Raw genomic sequence first — 14,001 nt, 5'->3', positions numbered from 1 at the left:
GCGGGGTACACCCTGGACAGCTCGCCAGTCTGTCGCAGGGCCAACACACAGAGACAGACAATCATTCGCGCTTGCATTCACACCTATGGGCAATTTGGAATTATCAATTAACCTATCCCCACAAACTGCATGTCTTTGGACTGTGGGAGGAAGCCGGAGTACCTGGAGGGAACCCATGCAAACACGGGGAGAACATGCAAACTCCACACAGAAAGACCCCGGCCTGATGCTGTGCGCCAACAGTGCAAACCACGGTGCCACCGTGCTGCCAAGTGAATGTATAAATATGCTAATTTGTTACTAGGGAATGTACAGAAACACAGCTCTTCAACCTGGACAAAGTGGGGACTGGCTGATAACCAGTTTGTCTGCTGTGTTGTGCATTTGCTCATTTTCTGTAATCTCCAGGTTTCTATTAGTAAAGGGTATGACTGTAAACCAAAGAGTTATAATAATAATAATAATAATAATAATAATAATAATAATATAATAATAAAATAATAATAATAATAATAATAATAATAATAATAATAATAATAATAATAATGGATTGCATTTATATAGCGCTTTTCGAGAACCTCAAAGCGCTTTACAATTCCACTATTCATTCACTCTCACATTCACACACTGGTGGAGGCAGCTACAGTTGTAGCCACAGCTGCCCTGGGGCAGACTGACAGAAGCGAGGCTGCCATATCGCGCCATCGGCCCCTCTGGCCAACACCAGTAGGCAAGTAGGGTAAAGTGTCTTGCCCAAGGACACAACGACCCGGACAGAGAGCCCAGGGATCGAACCGGCGACCCCCTGAGCCACGGTCGCCATGTGTTCTTTCATTCTGAGTTGTTCTTTCTGTTCCATTACCTGTACACTTCAGTTGCTTGAGTTGTGTATTATTATTCCTTACGTTAAATGGACACAGTTGCAAGTTGGAAAGAACCAACCGTTAGCAGTAGGTTGCAGTGGGTTGCTGGGGTAAATACGATCGACAGGTTAGCAAGTATCATTTGATGAATTGTTTCCAAAGTGATTAGTAAAAATCCCACTGAACCTACAGTAAAGGTACAAAAACATTTGCAACAGCAAGCCCATCTTCAGTTCACCCAGCTGCAGACCCCAGTGAACCTCCACCTCTACCCCACTTTGTTTCTTTCCACTGCTGCTTCTTTCTTTTTCAGTCTGTGTCTGAAGTGTCACATCTGCAACCGCACTGCAGCAGTATAGTGCTCTCTCTGTGAGTGTCTTTATAGTTTGATATCCTGCAAGTCCAACACAAGCAAATTTTGGGACAACATAACACGTCCAAACATTTTTATTAAAACTAAATAAATAAATAAAAACATTTTAAAAAGAACAAGGTAAAGAGGTCAGCTTTGAAACTAAAAAGCTAAATAGAGCCATCTTCACAGCAACAGAAGCAGACTGAGAACATGGCATGAATCTTTAAGTGAAATCATTCTGTGCTTAGTTTTATTATTATTGTTATTTTTTTTTAGTTTTTTACATCCTCGATGTTTTTGCATCCATGGTGACAACAACTATAATTTCAATTTCCAAATGATGAACTATTACTTCTTGATATGTAACATTTCTGTTTTCTGTATAAAGTATGAGGTAATTTTACTTTCATTACATGTAGATCTGTAGTTAATGTTACTACTGACTTCAGTGTTAAGCGGTGACTTAATTAACAGGCTAGTATTGACAGTCTGACCTTTATGTCATAGTAAAACCACAGCACTAGTGGCTACATGTAAAGAGTGTAGTATCTATTACAAGGGAGGAAAAGAAAAGAAAAGACTTATTTAACATTTGGCTCTTACATAGTTTTGACCTACAAAGAATATTTCCAGTATAGTGTGCCTGTGTAAGAGTGCAAAATGCAAATGAGGAAAAAAATAATGGAAGGCATCCATGACAATTGTTATGTTTTTTTTGTGTTTTTTTTACATTTTATCCTTCAAAATAAATTATTGTAGGCGCTTTTATGTAAAAAACCAAACAAACAAACAAAACTGATATGTGAAAACACATTTTCTGTTTAAATTAGGTATCATGCATGTTTGGGAAGCTAAAAGGTCACTTGAGTGGTCTTTCATCAAATGTGACTCAGACTCCAGTTTTGCATGGTGACTCTCCAACTTTATCAGTAGCTGATAGGCCAAGTATGAAAAGCAGCACACTGGCTGACCCGTTCTTTCCAAAGTATATATTGCCAGTCATCAGGGGAGCTAATATCAAAATATTTTTGGAAGTGGGTTGAACAGAAAATGGCTCCTAAGCTAAAAAAAAGAACCAATACTAGCTAACTCTAGCTTTGTACCAAAAAAAGAGTCATGAATAAGTAGTGATGCAGTTATCGATGATAATATGCCAGTTTATAATGGAAATAACATCCTTAAGACTAATTTCTTATATTTGCAATGATCATTACAAATATCTGGGGAATTTATACATATGTCCTGCCTTACTGGCTAAAAATATTGCTGTTACCAGTATAAAATATGCTAATTCTATATACCAGTCAACAATAACAAATTCTGATAATCAATTAAAAACTTAGGTAATCAATTAAGTAAAAATTCCAAATTTTGTTGGTTATAGCTCTTTGGATGTTTTGAGTGTTGGTCAGAAAAATGAGCAGCTGAAACCATCCTCTGGAAATGCCAATACATATTCAATTAACCCTATTAAACAATCAATAGTTTAACCACCAACGACGACAAACGTTTTCTGAAGTCTTAACGCTGATACAGACGCAAATGTTCAAACCACACACAAATGTACACACACAGACAGCGACACACCGCAACGGGGTCCTGGAATTGCGCTGCTCCATTTAATTAAGAGTTTTAATTAAAAAGATGTAGTGGAGTGAATGTAACATCCTCTGCTGCCAGCGGCTAAGTAGTCCTCTTCCATACCGTTCCCAGGGATCTAATGAAACCATCCAGGATGCTGAGACACCGTCACCCTCTGTTAGTTTGCAATAGAGGAAGAATTAAGAAACTGATAACTCCCTGGCTTTCTCTTCTGAAGAGAAACAAAAGGTAGCTGGTGTCAAGAGATAAAACTGCCCCAAGAGTCTTGTAACATACGGTAATGTCCGCATTTATCTTATACACTGTAATGCAGAGATATACCACACACACATTAGACTGATGTGTAAAAGTGGTTTAATCTGAGCTGCATTTTCTGAAAACACCTCAACAAGGAGAGACTCTCAAAATACTAGTTATAATCACAGACAAAGACCCCATTTTATTGCAGCAATCAAGCCCTACTGTGCTGCACATTCTTTATTTTGATTACAGCTACAGTACTGTGGTAGGAATTGTGTCCTGCAGCTCAGGAGAACTGGCAGCACCAAGGTACCAAAATACACAGTACAAAAGATTCAACTTGAGAATTTAATTTTTGCAACAAGAACAGGAATAATATAACCTGACCTGTTATTTAAGAAACAGAAAAGCCCCATGGAAAAAAATTATACATTTTATAAAATACAAATTAAACAGAAAAGTTGCAGCTCTCCATTTGCAATGCATGTCATATGATCAAGCTTTGTAAGAAATATATTAGTAAATATAAATACATGAATGGGTGTGCAGGTACATATGTGCAATCTGTGTGAACCATGAAACAGCATAAAAAGATTAGTCAACACTTAAAATTCTTTAATACAACTACCAGACCTAATTTATTCTGCATTTCTCTGCAATGCCTCCAATACACCCACAGAGAACTTGACTGAACCATCCAGTTTTCCCGTTTTTATTAGCTAGGGAAGCAATAGTTTTAATGTAGAAGAGAAGCAATTTAATGGAGCTACTTTTTTTCTGGGGGAAAAAACACTGGAATGTCTTTTTTTCTAGTTTTAATTTTGGAACAAAGTGCAACAAGTATCTTGTGGGAAAATTGCATTACAAAGTAAAGAACTTGAGTCACTTGGGGAAAACCAAGCCAGGCCATGCACTGCAGACTCTCCAGTTAGACATGCCAGGAGCAGACTGGAGGCAGATGTTGTAGGAGTGTTTAGCTTATTTTAGAGTTTAGAAATGTGTTAACATAGAATGTAGAACTATTGTAGAGACATTGACACTGCCCTCAATGTAATAAAGGCCTCATTGTGTTGTGAACTTAGGAGTAGATTGTAGGAGACCCCTCCCCCACTTGAACTGTGAAAGTAAAACAGAGAGGAGTTAATGCTGAGTGGAAATTCCCCAGAGAATGTTTGGGTGGGGGTCTCAACATTTGTAACTGGATAACTGTGGTCTGGAAGGGAGATGGGTTTTATGACCTAGGGAGTCACCTACACCCACAGTGTTTTAACTGTCACGCACACACATCCACACGCACACTCACACACGAGCACTCACATAGACACGTGGGAACGCGCACATGTAGGCATTCATGTGCTTGTGCACATAGACACAGACACAGAGTTTGCAGCACACCGTGGGGGGTTTTATGATAGCGTCGCCCCTACAAAACTGTGTTTCACAGACAAAGGAGTGAAGATTTAGAGAGGGACACACCGGCCTCGTCTTCCCTTCTAGAAGTGCATGCTTAAATGAAGATGAATAAAGATGAATAAAGGTTTTGTGAAATGACTACTGAGTTCCGGTGCCGTCTCTGGATGCCTCGACGAATAAAAGAACCGGGGTAAAACTGATTTCGCAACAATGTCTGGACCACTTGAACTGCCTTTTCAATGTGGAGGAGCAATTCCTCTACTATGAGACCTTCCACTGACTGAACTCCTCACTCTATCTCCAAGAGTGAGCCCAGAGATGTCAAAATCATCACAGCGAAATGCAAATTGTGTCTGGGTGATAAGTATTTCCAGGCTGTGAAGTGCTCCACTTCAAACTGAAAAAGCACCTGCAAGTTAAGCATGGCTTAACACAACACTGCTGATGAGGCCTACTGAAGACAATAACAATGCAGGACCTATAGTTCAGACGCAGTCATGGCTAGCATTTAGTGTGGCTAAAATTGCCACTTCAAAGGAAACTGCTGGTTAAGTGATGTAGTAGATGCTTCTGCTCAACTGTCTATGCAATGAGGCAGTGTCAATACACTCATGACAGATGTACAGTTTTCTATGCCAAAAGTAGAAAATGCATTTGCAACTTTGCAGCTGTGCTAATCCATCTATGAAGTGACATCATTTTGAACTACAATGCACACTTTTACATATTTTATTATGAATTTTGTCTTCTAAGATTGTTTAAATATATTTATGTCTGTGACAATCTAATCAATATTCAATTTGTCAATGTTGAAATCATTTGGTACATGGCTGATGACTAAATGGTCATAAATATGTTCAGTGTCACACAACAGCTCTTTGTAGGAAGTAGGACAGTAACAATATGAACCGTACACAGTTTACCTGCAGCAGGAGTTCAGACTAAATATTCTAAGACTCTGAGAAAGTAAGAAAAAAAATTAACATATAAAAGCACAGAGAAAAGGAGGGAGGTAGGCGATGCATTCAAATGTAATCTAATCTGTAACTAAGAATACCCTTGCTTTGTTGCACACATTGTACTGAACATTTTTTTAACCTTAAGTCAAAATTTTGTGATTTTAAAAGAGTGAGAGCTGCATCACTTATTTTTCACTTTCACTGAATGCATACATTGAATTTAATGGACAAAGTTGGTTCACGTTTCACATCTGCAAATCTAGAGCAGACTCTGTGCTGATGACTGCCATCAGTCTAATGTCTATTCATAGTGGTAGGACACATTTGAATAATAAGGTCCATGATACAGTATGTGGCAGACGGCTCTGTAAGAAATTTGGCATAATGCATCAAATTAATTTGATAACTTGATGCATTATTATACAGGAAAAAATATTTTTAAAACTAAGACTTAAAGTGGGATCTACAAACACACATTTGCTGTCCAGTGCTTTGTTAATTTGCCAAACAGCTAAACACTAGGGGTGCAACGATATTCGTATCGATATTGAACCGTTCGATACAGTGCTTTCGGTTCGGTACGCATATGTATCGAACAATACAACATTTGTAATTTATTTTATCAACTTTCCTTCTGACGATGCTGTCTGTGTGGAGCGCTCAGTGAATCTGCGTTCGACTACTCCGCCTAGGCTGCACTGTCGAGCGCAGATCCACTGAGTGCTCCACACAGACAGCATCGTCAGAAGGAAGCGCGCAGGGCACCTCCCCCACCCTCATTCAGATCTGGCGTTTGGAATTATTTTGGTTTTCATGTGACGTATGACCCTGAAGGTAAGCGAGTCATGGACTAAAGTAAAACAGTATGTTGGATGTGCCACGCAATGCTCAATTACATGGGTGGGAACTAGTGTGTTAGCGCAGTTAGCTCGTTAACGTGTTGGCCGTCTAGCCCCATGCAAGGGGCGATCGGCGGTAGCTCGTTAACGGAGATTTGCCGTGTTGTGGTGTTAAGGTCATTTCAACGAGATTAACCTGAAAGCACTAGTGGGAACACAACGAATATGACTGCACATTTACGCCGACATCATCCTAGTGCAAAGACAAAAACAACAAGCATGCTACTAACTTTAGCCGAGTCATTTAGACAGCTGTTAGCACATGATTCTCCTTATGCTGCTGAGAATATAGCCCAGAAGAAGCGGATAGTATAGCTTTTATTTTGGAAAGAGACATTTCTCTGTAATAAACTCTCTTTTCCAAAGATGAGTGATTCCTCAATCAGATACAGGGCTTGCAATATCGCTAGCCTGACGTCCTGGGGCTAGCGATTTTTTCAGTCGGGCTACCCTGCCCGTCGGGCTATTGTAGGAAGGAAAAATATATGTCAATGCTTTTGCATTCTTTCAGAAATGTAGCTGGGTAATTATGTCATTGGCATCGGTGAGCCACTGTCAATATGTGACATATTGAAATCGCGTTTGAATTTGCGCTTGTTTTTTTGCTTTCACTTTGCAATCGCGCGAACTGTGTATAGAGAGCGACAGCACTGATCTGTGAGTGATGATAATTTGCGCACCAATTCCTCTGACATCGTCTTATTAATCGTTAGCTTACTACGCAAACATGACAAGTGAAATCTCCCGCAGCTTAAACATGTGAGAGGTTGATCGTGCAGAGAATCGCTGAGCTTATGTGAGTGCGTGTGTAAAAGCATTTCAGTTCTGCTGAGCCAAACAAGACAGGTCAGGGTGAAGAAGTGACAGCCAAAGAAAAGCTTACCACAAAACGGAGAAGTTATGACAAATCAGACTATAAGGCAAAAAGAAAGTGCAGCTTTATGGTTTCATGGACAAAATAATTTCTGTGGCTGCAATATGACGAGCTAAATAACCAGGGCTGCACATAAGTGGTCCGCAGGTGCGCATTCGCTGTCAAAATAAAAAACACGCACAAGGGTTAGGGTTAAATTTAAAAACTGTACTTTTGAGTTAAAATATATATTTATAATTTTAATAAATGACAAATTAAAAAGGCATGAACATTTTTTTTGTATCGAAAAAATATCGAACCGTGACACCAAAGTATCGAACCGAACCGAACCGTGAATTTTGTGTATCGTTGCACCCCTACTAAACACTCACAAAAAACAGAAAAAAAGAATATTTTCAATACTGAGTGTATGTCAGGGTGTGAGAGCACAAGCAATATATTTTTAGCCTTTGAGTACCCAGTGAGTCATGTGATCCCCTTCTTCTGACTGATCCCTCCTTCCTTTCCTTCTCTCCTGCGTGCATATCTGTGTATCTTAACCACAGTCCTCTCCCCTTTCTCTCTGTTTTTAGTCCTACAGACCTATTGATTAATTTCTTTTTTTTATTATTATGATTATTTTTGTCAAATGGCTCAGCTGTCTCTTTATTGTCATCTCCTCACATATAGTACAGACTTTCGTCAAACATGTGCCAGGTGAAAGAAGATAGAAGAAGATAAACCACCATCTCTAATTTGCTGGAAATGATTTCCAGATTCACAGCCCATCTCCTTATCACCATGCCATGCTCAAAACAATGCAATGAGCATACTGGGGTATCAATCAATACTTAAAAATTTTCTAAAATTTCTATATCAACAAAGCTGAAAGCACACAACCCCTGATTAGCTTGAGTGCCAAATTCTGTATTTTTTAAAGATACCAACCAATTGCATTGGTATTAATGAGTACCAATTCTCACTAAATCAATTGGTTTCAAATTTCAAAACATCTGAGTTAGAGGAAGAAAGACAGCGAGACAGTGTGATGTCACTCCTACAACATTTTCAAGTACAATGATGGTGGTGTCAGCAAGGAGACAAAAGTAATCTCAGGGGTGGTTACACTTTTCAAAATGCAATGCAGACGACAGACTCTGCAACATAGCATTTTTGTACTGGCTACAGTAACACTTCTTTTGAAATCACCATGCTGTGCACATTTAAAGAACACGTTTTGTGAGATTGTATGTCTGAAAAAATAGTATGTAATCACAACCAATAATAGTATAACGTTACTATTTAGTACAGTCGTTCACAAACAGTGTCACATGACAGACATTGTCAGTGACCAAGGCAGTGTGCAAATGGTTATAGATACATAACAAAATATATCAACTGGGAAGTATGGACTTATTTTGTAATATATAATTTATTGTTTTAAAACAAGAATATGATAATTGAGTATCATAACATTTAATGTTTGCAATTTAACTATTAGCAGTTAATTGATAGCACCATTAGCTGTCTGTTAAGTTATGATTAAGGCAGCGGCTAATTGCTATGACTAATAATAAATTAATAACATTAACATGGAGAAATAGGCATCAAAGATTATCAATCCTGCCAGTATGTAGCCTTAATACAGGCTCCTGGTAATTTAACAGGATCACATTCTCTTTTGTCTAAAAACTGTCATGTTTCTCTGAAAGTACCAGAACGAAGGTGAGAAAAGTCTGCACCAAGTAGAAACAAAGGCAGTCTACCTTTCCAACTCTGTTTGATCAGCAATGACAATACTTTGGGGTTTTTTGCACTACCTAAAAGAATCTTAAATTTGTTTGTTTGTATTATGCTAATCTATATATTTTTTAACCAACTTTTAGTTTAATTTTTTTTGTCATTTTTCCTCTGATATCAAAACTGGCATTGAATATTAAGTATTTACTTGGATATCAGTATCGACAACCCAAGAGCACATCTTTTAAAAATTAAAAGTACAAACCAACACAACTAGGCAAGCTTTTAGCTATGAGAAATACAGAATGCACAAACACACACTTAAATACTGACTGACCATCTTCTCTATCTCACTCTGATTTTCTGTCTCTCTCCCTCTGCTTCCTTTCCTTTTCTTCCATTCTGTTTCTCCACTCTTATTCACTAACTCATCTGCTGCTCTAAATCAAATGCTGCATAATCAGGACTGCAGATTTTAGGAATCTGGCTGGTTCAATAGGCCCACCACATGTGTGCCTACTTAACTAGAAGCAGCAAACACACACGCAGTGCCTTGATCTGCCTGCATTCCAGACACCAATCCTATCCTAAACCCCTTTCAATTATATATAATCACACACACACGCATGCACTTGCATACACAAACACAGAGAACAGAAGAGAGGAGTAGGGGGAAGGTCATGATCCTGCCAGAGAAAAGGGAATCAGAGTTGCAATTCTAGGGCTTATCGCGGAAAGAGGGTAAGTCCATATTTGACACGCCAGCATGCAGAGTATATAAACCTCTATATGAACACACATAAGAAAGAGGAAGGGCAAGTACGTATGCACTTCGAGACCCACATGCACAAGTGGTGAGATAATTCTTTGCAGTATTTTTGGAAAATCTGTCCACGCAAGTGTCAAGACACTGATCCGTCTCCCAAGGTGTCTATTACAAACACTACACTCAGCAACGTGCAAAAGACTGTTAGGATATGGAGGAGAAGATAGAGATATGCTGCAATAGATAGATGGATTGACAGATAGAGCACATACTAACCTTCTTAGTTACTATTCAGTCAGTACTCACACATTTAAATATTACATTTTGGGTAAGAATTCGATGAGCATTTTAATTTATGACTTTAAGAACTGAGAAATAACTGAGTATAACACTAAACATTTAATGTGCACTGTGTAACATATAATATACATTTTATGGAAATGAACAGCACCAGTAAATGCATAATGAAAAATGTAGCAACAACAATCCAGGAGACTGTCTATCTAATATTGAGCATATTCTATCTGAGTGAGCACCTATGTGGCTAGTTTTGGCATGTTTCAAATGGCAATATGTAGATCAACTTGTTATTATGATATTTCAAGAAAATCAGGTTGGTTGAGTCATTTGCTTACAGTTGAGTTACACAACACCAGGTGCTAGTGTTTTTTTCTTTTACTTTTTTTTTTGGTTGGTCGGTTTTTAGGTAGTATAGCATCATCAGAGGGCATCTTGCTCTCAGACATGCCCGGGGTTGTCTCATTCTTGTGCGCACTAGGGAATGCAAATGCATGGGGTTGCTCTAGCAGTGATATTACAATATGACAGTCTTACATCATGTATGAGATACAAACTGGTATGGTTTTAAGTCACTGAATGTGAAGAGAAGTGATTGTCTGTAGTGTTTGCATGTCATCTGGAAATGATACAATTCTTGGATTTCCTTTGAAATTACTATCTAATAACAGTAGGCACCAATTTTAAATGTTATATATTGACAGCATGATATGGCAGCAAAACTGTCATTAAAAATTATGTGTCAATACTGTTTTGTGTTGCCTGTCTGCTACCTGCCTTTATGTAAACCAACAACATCCTGCATCTTTCCATACGCCTTCCTGGTCGAAGAAGTGTAAAATATAACTTCTGTAGTCATCATCAAAGTATTTACTATTAGCTAACGATGACAAGTGGTTTGACTTGCGGGCAAATGTTATAGAACTATTCCTTTAGTAAAAGGTAGTAGCAAACACTAAACACCTCACGAGACATAAAACACAATTATTGTCATACAATCAACAAACAACCAAAAGAAAAAGCGCATATTCCCCAGAAATTGTTCCCCATCGCGTTTTATGGAACAATATTATTTTTGCAGATGGTTAAGTCTCAGCTCATTTTCAATACTTCATTCTCTATTTAATCTAATGTAATGATTCATAGTATATAAAATCACATTTTTGTAGTGTGGTTGTGAATAAGGACCACAAATCTTCAAATAAACGTTTTTTAATGAGCTCAGGAACACAGTATATCAAATATATATTTATTTTTTAAATGACAGCTGTCTGCACTGTCTGACATGGTAAACCGTCAATATCTACTGAGGGATTCAAAATATTAATTAAAAATGCAAAACAGCTGATTAAAGTTTATTCTGTCAACCCTGTGAGTTCACATACATGTTATTCTGAAAGAGCTGCTGGGTTCTTAATTTGTTAAACTTGTTTTATTAAACCAGAGATGGCAACAGCTGATGTCCTCTGTCCATTATCAAGGCTTTCTGCAAAAGAAGTTATGAAAAACTTTTTTCACACTACACTATAACTCCTTACACCTTGCATGTTTGCAAAGGTGGTTATGTAAGGAAAACTTGTACTTGTTCTGATTCTGTAGGCGCAAGCAACCAGAAAAAGCTGCTGGGCCCTTAACTGACGATCTCAGGCTATTGTTAACAGAACAAGACCATGTCTTCAAAACACTGGCCCTGTACAGATTTTAGTAGCATTGTAGTGAAGTGGGCTTAATCCTGCTTCCAGAGACAATAGCAAACTGTGGCCACAAGATGGCAGTAATAGAGAGGACAGATGCAAATGGGCATGAAAATAAAAAAGAACTCAAAATAAATATATAAACATGTCCTTTTTAAGATTTCATTAGACAACTGCTACTTCCCTTGCTTGCTTAGTAAGTGATATGGATATGGTGACACAGACAGAATGAAAGTTACCATGGTGTCACTGGTCCACTGGTTTCTTTAGTCCCGTTTTGAAATCTTGAGATGAGTGTTTTCACTGTCACCATCTTAGCTTAAGAAAACTAGATGTAACAAGCAAGAGCGGGACTTACTACATAAGTCATCTGCCAGTGACCATACTACAGATAATCCTGCATTTTGAAACACAGTATGACCAAGATTTACAAAAGTGTTTACAGAGGTTAAATCAGAAAACTGTTTACACAGGTTTATATGTGTTATGGGTAGACACCAAGATACATCTATCTTAAATTTGAGGCAGCCCCCAATGAGAGTGCAGGATATCACTGATTGGCATATCACATGACAGTAAATACATCATTGGGGCACCCAGGCAACCGTATCTGGAAAGTCTGAAAGTAACTAGCTGTCAGCTCCAAAGTGTGTCCAACAAGCAGTTTACTTCCAGTGAGTTGCTTTTATCCTTCAACAACCAATCAAAACTTAGTGCCTCTTCTGATTTACTTAGGGGTGGTCCTAAGCAACAGACCACACATTTGATTCATCACAGTCAAAATGTACACAAATATAACATGTGCACTCCAGTCACTTTAATTTCAAGTAAATTATTGCAAACTAAATTGTAGTTTGGAAAGAATGGTTCACATATACATAAATCTGACATTTTCTGTAGTAGACAGCAGTCACTGATTATCACAAACAAGCACACTGCAACAAAATCTATTGGCTGAAGAAATGGAACTGTAAAAGCACAACACATCACTGGATAGTAATCACAGATAGACTCTTAATGGCTCCTGGGTCACATATGTGGCTGCGCATGCATACGTTTGTGAGCGTGTATGTTTGCATCCCAAGCCTGAGGCAACCAGGCCAGCAGCTACAATTACAGTGATGGATATGAAAGAACTGGGTCGGCTTCACAAGAGATCTGCCCCTGGGACAACAAGACCAGCCAGAGCCCTGAATCAATAAGGAACACACTCACACGGACGCACATACGTACACACAAGGTTGTATGGGACAAACATTTGCATAGAAACTAGAGGACAAATATGAAAGCCATAAAAGGAGGGAGAACTGTACATCACAAAAAGTGCAACAGAACAATTACAGCATGACACATCACTTGACACGTATTCAGTTGTTTTTTTCTACAAACATAGAAAACATAACTATCCAAAATGCAGATGAGTCTCTTCCCTTCTGTGTGACTGTCTGTCAGTCACTCACTGAGTTTAATCAGATGCACACAAACATGTGTCCTAAAGCCTGTTTCAGAGTGAGCAATGCTCAGCTCATAGGTCAGTAACACTCAGGGAATGTTTCAGCTTGTGTTGTTGTATGTGCTTGAAAATGTTTGTGGTTCCTACCTCTGGCAGATAGCTTCTTAGTGTTGATGATTTTGGCAGCATACTCCTGACCAGATGAGATCTTTACGCACCTCCTGACCACAGAGAAGGCGCCCCTAAAATGGACATGCACACAAAAATACTTAGGGTTTTTATTCTCAACAGGTAAAAATAAGAGATATAATCCATACCAGTCAACATACAACAAAACAAGTTCAGAAAAATTGAGCTTAATTTTAAAAGACTAGCTTGAGTGAGCCTATGAATGTCAGCCAGATACCCTGAAAAAGGCTGCAAATATATCTGACTAAAATAATCTTGCTTTATTAAAAATCCAGCTGACGTTATAGTTAAGTTAATTAAACAATAGTGAAATTTCAATGTAAATTAGTTAGTAGTACTAAGTCTAGGTGCAGCAGTAACTCACTCTCACACACCACACCTGCAGTACACGTTCCCTAAACCGTCACACCCGTTAGCACCTGCAGACATGCCAACTAGCCTTCTTTTGTTTCAGTCACGTGCTGCTCTGGAGTTTCAGGCACATGTATGAAGATCAAAAAACTAGGTCAGCTATATTTGAAGGAGAGGAGCAGAGTGCTGCATCTCTCATCTGTAAATGCAGCCAAGGAGTGGTCCACCTGCCTCAGATCTGCTCAGCACTGCAGCCATGCCTGCGGCTTTGCTACTCAAGCTTTTTCTCTGTCTATCTATGCTTTTTCTTAACAATAAAATGTTCTC

The 14,001-nt window shown here is 38.6% G+C and overlaps 1 protein-coding gene across 11 annotated transcripts in view; it reads right to left on the bottom strand.

The window, feature by feature from the left end:
• The window catches only part of camk2d2 (calcium/calmodulin-dependent protein kinase (CaM kinase) II delta 2), a 48,197-nt gene that overhangs the window by 31,459 nt on the left and 2,737 nt on the right, over positions 1-14,001 (bottom strand). For all 11 annotated transcript variants that reach the window (XM_014409067.3, XM_014409066.3, XM_023153025.3 and 8 more), the window contains exon 2: positions 13,282-13,376. In XM_014409067.3, the coding sequence (XP_014264553.2) occupies positions 13,282-13,376 (95 nt within the window). The remainder of the gene's footprint in view (positions 1-13,281; positions 13,377-14,001) is intronic.

The sequence above is a fragment of the Maylandia zebra genome, linkage group LG6 (assembly GCF_041146795.1).
Source record: "Maylandia zebra isolate NMK-2024a linkage group LG6, Mzebra_GT3a, whole genome shotgun sequence".
NCBI lineage: Eukaryota > Metazoa > Chordata > Actinopteri > Cichliformes > Cichlidae > Maylandia > Maylandia zebra.
Note: the sequence above shows the minus strand (reverse complement) of the source record. Positions and strands in the feature narration are given on the sequence as shown.